This window comes from Priapulus caudatus, unplaced genomic scaffold (genome assembly GCF_000485595.1).
Source record: "Priapulus caudatus unplaced genomic scaffold, Priapulus_caudatus-5.0.1 Scaffold359, whole genome shotgun sequence".
Taxonomy (NCBI): Eukaryota; Metazoa; Priapulida; class Priapulimorpha; order Priapulimorphida; family Priapulidae; genus Priapulus; species Priapulus caudatus.
Window position 1 is genome coordinate 110,718 of NW_014577420.1, and position 6,066 is coordinate 116,783.

General features: G+C 45.8%; 1 protein-coding gene across 1 annotated transcript in view; it reads left to right on the forward strand.

Moving 5' to 3' along the window:
- The window catches only part of LOC106809500 (probable ATP-dependent RNA helicase DDX4), a 10,376-nt gene extending 4,524 nt beyond the window's left edge, over positions 1-5,852 (forward strand). Inside the window, exons 9-14 of the mRNA XM_014812588.1 lie at positions 584-698; positions 1,979-2,173; positions 3,099-3,198; positions 3,589-3,859; positions 4,057-4,179; positions 4,861-5,852. Of these exons, the coding sequence (XP_014668074.1) occupies positions 584-698; positions 1,979-2,173; positions 3,099-3,198; positions 3,589-3,859; positions 4,057-4,179; positions 4,861-4,953 (897 nt within the window). The 3' untranslated portion in view covers positions 4,954-5,852. The remainder of the gene's footprint in view (positions 1-583; positions 699-1,978; positions 2,174-3,098; positions 3,199-3,588; positions 3,860-4,056; positions 4,180-4,860) is intronic.
- Positions 5,853-6,066: the final 214 nt, after the last annotated feature.

Sequence of the window (6,066 nt, forward strand, 5' to 3'; positions counted from 1 at the left end):
ACACCTGCAACACAATGTCGACAATACAGAGGAGATACGGACAGAATGCATAAAGCTCCAAGCGTGATAACACGTACCGCAGCGCTCGTACAAGCTGGGAGGAGTACAAATCTATCTAAAACCATCACCTAGTTCACCAGACACTTGTTGTCAGATTCAAGTCTTCCGTACACAAAACGATTTCCCCACTTACGGCACGCTGGCCTGCCTGCGGCAGCCAAAGTTAATTTTGCCACCCTTCCCTGTCCATCAATTTCATTCCGCATTTGGAGTTCACAGGGTTAGAGACCCTGCACATGCTGCACTATTACAATAACTGTCACGTGATGAATAAGGTACGATTCGGACTAGAGTCTCTGAATCACCTGTTGAGAAAGTACCATTTTCTGATGGCAAGTGGGAAAATCGTTTTGTGTACGGAAGACTTGAATCTGACAACAAGTGTCTGGTGGAACTAGGTGATGGTTTTAGATAGATTTGTACTCCTCCCAGCTTGTACGAGCGCTGCGGTACCGTGTTATCACGCTTGGAGCTTTCATGCATTCGTCGTATCTCCTCTGTATTGTCGACATTCGTGTTGCAGGTGTCGCTGGCAAAGTGTTGTTACCTGATCCTGGACGAGGCAGACCGCATGCTGGACATGGGCTTCCTGCCAGAGATCCGCAAGCTCGTCACCACCTTCGACATGCCGGATAAATGTAGGCGTCTCGGCTTTGCTTCCCTGCTCGCACGCGGCCGCTCTAACCTCGATGAACCTTCGCGTGCGCCTAAGCGCCCTCGTTTGGAAACAACATCAGTCTTGGCATTAGTCTTGACGTTAACCTTTTCTCGTAGACTAGTACGTTGGGAGGAATCTTGAGAATAAATTTGTTTTCTGAGAATGTGTCCCTGGTTTTTTGGCACGCTGGGTTGTATGCTGATGGTTACATTGTTATTGTGTTACCATTATTATACTTTAAAATTGATTATGTATGCCGGGCAGGGTTCTCCCCAGGATGAAATTGAAACAGGGGGAGGGGGGAGGGGGAGGAGAAACTAGGGGTGTCCGGGTGCCTGGTCGAATGGGAATTCTTGCCGAGGTGGCCCCTCAATTGCCAGTAGCAGCAGCTATGGCAATTGCAGCAGCCTCCAAAGCCTGCTCAGCCTGTTCCCTGTTCCTCATGTAGTTTTTGACTATGCGCATGTGTGAACTGTTCAAAAGAGCTCTCTGCTGATTGGCTTAGCAGTAAGGGTGACCAGCCAATCACAGCGAAGCACACAAGTGTGCTTTGGTTACTGCTCGCAAAATGGCGGCATCAACAAACTATCGATTCCCGCGCTGTCAAACTTTTATTGTGGTGGAATTTAATCGGGGCGGAGGTAATTTAAACGTGGCGCAACGATTGAAACGGGGGGGAGTTTTCCCAAACGGGGCGGGCACGCCCGGTTTGCGCAACGTAGGGAGGGGCCTGCCGGGCTATATTTACAAAGTCATTGGGCAAACATCAGTAGTGCAAAGTACCTACAGTCTTTTGTGTGTATTATAAAAATAAATATAAGTTAAGCCAGTGCTAGGAAAATAACTGACATTTATAATATGATATGATTATTTAATTGGTATGGTGTAATAGTGAAGTGTGAAGTTAAGTATTGAAAACTTTATGATGTGGGTTTGCGTCTTTTGACTTTTGCGTGATGATCACCATTGTACTGTAGACCCTGCGTCTGTGAACAGTGCACTTTGGATCAACCATCTGATGAAAGTCTTGGTACACATAGCTGCTGCTATGTACTTGTAGCAAGTGTCTAACGATGGCTGTTTGTCATGTATTGGCTTCGCACATCGTCATTTACCGTTCTTTATTATAGTTTAAAATGTCTCGTGTATGCCGGCCTATATTTACAAAGTCATTTTATTAATGAATTCTTTACATGTAATGCGCGTGTGCTACATTCATTGTTCATGCGTAATGTGCGGTGCTTCATCCACATTATGCAGCCGAGCGGCAGACAATGATGTTCAGTGCCACGTTCCCCAACGAGATCCAGAACCTTGCGGCAGAATTCATGAACAACTATCTGTTCATCGTCATTGGCATTGTCGGCGGAGCGAACAGCGACGTCGAGCAGACAATATTTCAGGTTGAGAAGGGAGAGAAGCAAGACAAGCTGAACGAACTACTGAATGCGTCAGGTATGCTGCTGCATGACGCGTAGAACATACACAAATTCCCCAGTTAACGCTGTAGCTAGGTTCCTGCAAGTACATGAATTCCCCAGTTAACGCTGTAGCTAGGTTCCTGCAAGTACATGAATTCCCCAGTTAACGCTGTAGCTAGGTTCCTGCAAGTACATGAATTCCCCAGTTAACGCTGTAGCTAGGTTCCTGCAAGTACATGAATTCCCCAGTTAGCGCTGTAGCTAGGTTCCTGCAAGTACATGAATTCACCAGTTAACGCTGTAGCTAGGTTCCTGAAAATGTCTGCTTGAACTGTAGCGATCTGGCCTTTTCTTAGAGTTAACATCATAATGCCATTGTTGGCATGCTTGATTTTGTGCATGGTTTATGTGTGAATTTGTATATCTATTGCCAAGTTATTGATGGCAGCATTAACAATGAACTTTACCGTATGAGTATTGTACACACAATGCACTATTACAATAACTGTCACGTGATGAATGAGGTACGATTCGGACTAGAGTCTCTGAATCACCTGTTGAGAAAGTACCATTTTCTGATGGCAAATGGGAAAATCTGCAGTTGGCATTGGTAGTGGTTTTGTGTACAGAAGACTTTAATCTGATGCATTCGCAATCCAACTGGAGATTAAAATTTAAAATGTTGAAGGAAATATTTACCTTCTTTTCACAATGGAGCCGGCTGTATATTTTTATCAATAACCACGTTTATAATCAAACTGTCTCATTTAGTAATTTTCCCAAAAAACTCTGTTTGCTGTTCGCCAGTTCATATCATTGTACCTAAAATTCAATAGTAGGTTAATATTTTAACAAAATTATTGAATGTACTAGACACAATTACCTTCACTAAACCCTGATAACAGTGTTATGTTGTGATGTGATTGATTTCAAGTAAAATTGGCAACTGCTGATTTCAGGCAATGATCGTACGTTAGTCTTCGTCGAAAGGAAGCGAATGGCAGACTTTGTGTGTACGTGGCTGTGTCAGAACGATCATCCGGCTACGAGCATTCACGGGTGAGTACGTCGCATGTCATTACTCTCTAGCACGTCCAGTTATTTGTTGTGATACTTGGTGGGAAATCGTAGAGCCTTTAGCTGCACGCTGTGTTATTAAAGCTGTGCTATTACAGTTAACTGCCACATGATGAATGAGGTACGATTCGGACTAGAGTCTCTGAATCTCTTGTTGAGAAAGTACCATTTTATGATTTACTAGTTGCAAGGCAAGTACATTTGATTGAATTGGTCGGTGGGTGAACTGTGTGGATGGGTAGGTGGACGGATGGACGGATGGAAACAATACATCTTTTTACAAACTGAATCTTTATGTAAACTGCCTTTTCGCCGCGACCGTGTACCAGCCCCCGTCTCTCGTGATAACTGCTGCGTTCTTGTGTTTTGCAGCGACCGCGAGCAGGCGCAGCGCGAGGAGGCGTTGCGCGACTTCCGCTATGGTAAGGCGCGCGTGCTCGTTGCCACCCAGGTGGCAGCACGCGGCCTCGACATCCCCGACGTGAAGCACGTCATTAACTACGACCTGCCGAAGGAGATTGACGAGTACGTTCACCGCATCGGTCGCACGGGCCGCGTCGGAAACGTAGGGCGCGCCTCGAGTTTCTATGACAGCAGCGACGACGCCCACCTAGCCGGCGACCTCGTGAAGATCCTGAGCGACGTATGTGCCGAGATCTATCTACGTGTTGTTCTGCTAGTCGATTCGCTAGTAAACCATAACAATAACGATAGTAATAATTATAAGGCTAGTAATCAAGGATAATCATCTCGACATTTTTAGAGGTTATGTAGAAGGATCTCCGTAACCATGTATGCCATTGCTTGTCTGTAGAACGTGTGCGCTTGCTTTTTTCCCAGGCTCAGCAAATGGTGCCAGACTGGTTGCAGGAGGCAGCAAGTCATGGCGGTGGGGGCGGTGGTGGCGGCTACAGGGGAGGCGGCGGCGGAACCTTCGGTGGCAGAGACGTCCGCCGCGGGCAGGTGCGTGAATCTCGTAACGCCACGCTACGGTTTCATACCGGGCGTGTGTTGTGTCAGTCAATGCATAGTTTATGCATCCACTCATATATATGTAGACTAAATGATGTGTTCCTGTTTTGACTTGATTCTATAATTAGTTTGGTTCTGCTGTTTTCATTATCGGTTGAGTTACCCCCTGTAATATATGAATTCACTGAGCGTGCTGTGAGTGGTATTGGGGGCGTATATCCAGGGTTCTCAAGAGCACTTTAGCCGCCATGCTAAATATCATAGCCCCCGGACCCTCCTAGCACGCAAACCGCCTTCGGCGATTTGCAACTAGGACCGTAAAGGCAGCACCCGCCATGCTATAATGAAAAAGCTTGGAGAACCCTGATATCTATATAATACATATAGTTTAATAGTTGTATGTTAAGACTAATTTGAGCTAACAACGCTGTTTCGGCATTGGCCGGAGCCCTGGTTGGTGTGTGTGTGGTTCCACACGTCCTGGTACACATGTATTACTCTGTTTACACTGCGCCATCGCCACGATAGTTTCGTTCGCTTTTAACTCATTTCATGTCACTTCAGTACTTGCAGGGTATTTAGAACCTTATGTCCCGCTGAACTTGCATGGGAGTGATGATGCTCGTTGTTGTTGTTGTTGTTGGCGACAATTTTTCTGTCTTCTACTTTTAGTATGGCTCCAACTCAGGCAACGACTATGAAAGCAGCAGCGCACCATTTGGTTCCACGGCCGCTGCAGTTTCCGTGGCTGAGGTTTGGGACTGAAACTAGTCAAACGAGGTTGAGACACATTGTAGGACCTGTCCCCTGGCTATGCCGGTTACCACCTGGTTACTGGAATAAATGACAGTGCATTAATTTAGTTGAAGTTTTTTTAAACGTTATTGTTCGTAACCAATATATATATATATATACATACGAGTGTGCGCTGTTATTTGCCATACCTTAGTTTTGGCAATGTCCAATGTTATTTTTTGCAGCGGAGTGTAGTTGTGCTGTTTTGGGGGTCAACTTCATTAAAAGGGGCAGAATTCTATTCTTAATAGGCAGAATATCAATCTCAGCTGTTTCAGCCTGACCTATAAACACATTTGTCAAATGAATTTAGGTCCCGGTTGTAAACCAAGCAAGGTCTCTGCAAGGTGCGTACATTTACCAGTATTACTAAGTGCAGACGTGGCAGTGTCTTGCGTGCGAGAGAGAGAGAGAGAGCATGGCCGACAATTTGTTTCGAATGTCATGCGTGTGTGCATGTGGAGTCGCTGTGTGAGTGGCTGACTGGCTGATAGTCACGGTGGGTGCTGTTGGTGGGTTGTCATGTTACTTGTGCTCGGCAGCACAGATGCACCCCCACGGAGGTCATTTGTGCTGCCAATAGGGAGAAACTGAAGGGTACCTGCGAGACATTTGCCAGCACAGCTTTGCACGTGTGTGGTGCTGGTATAGCTTGTGGCATGTGTGCCGTCTTGGCTACCCCGAGAGGCAGACTGACAGACTTGGATGTGGTAGTAGTTAACACATTAATGATAGCAGCTCACGATGTTGGAAGCCTTGAAAATCTGACTGACGTCGTGTTCCTTGTGAGTAGTATCAAGAGCATATAAAGAAGGAGAGCGTACAACGGTGAAATGCTGAAACCATGTTGCAGTATTAGTCGAATAAATAAACTTTCTCCATTTTATTTTGACGATTCTTTGCAGTATTATTGATCAGCTGTCCTACCTACCTTGCTAATATAAAACAAACCGCTTGTCCCTACGATGAGATAATGAGCGGTGAAAATCTGGTTTTTTCGCCGAAAACCGAATCGGATGACTAGGCACTGCGACCCTCTCTCGCTTTAAGATAACTTCGGGGGACCTCCCGTGTTTCCGTCAA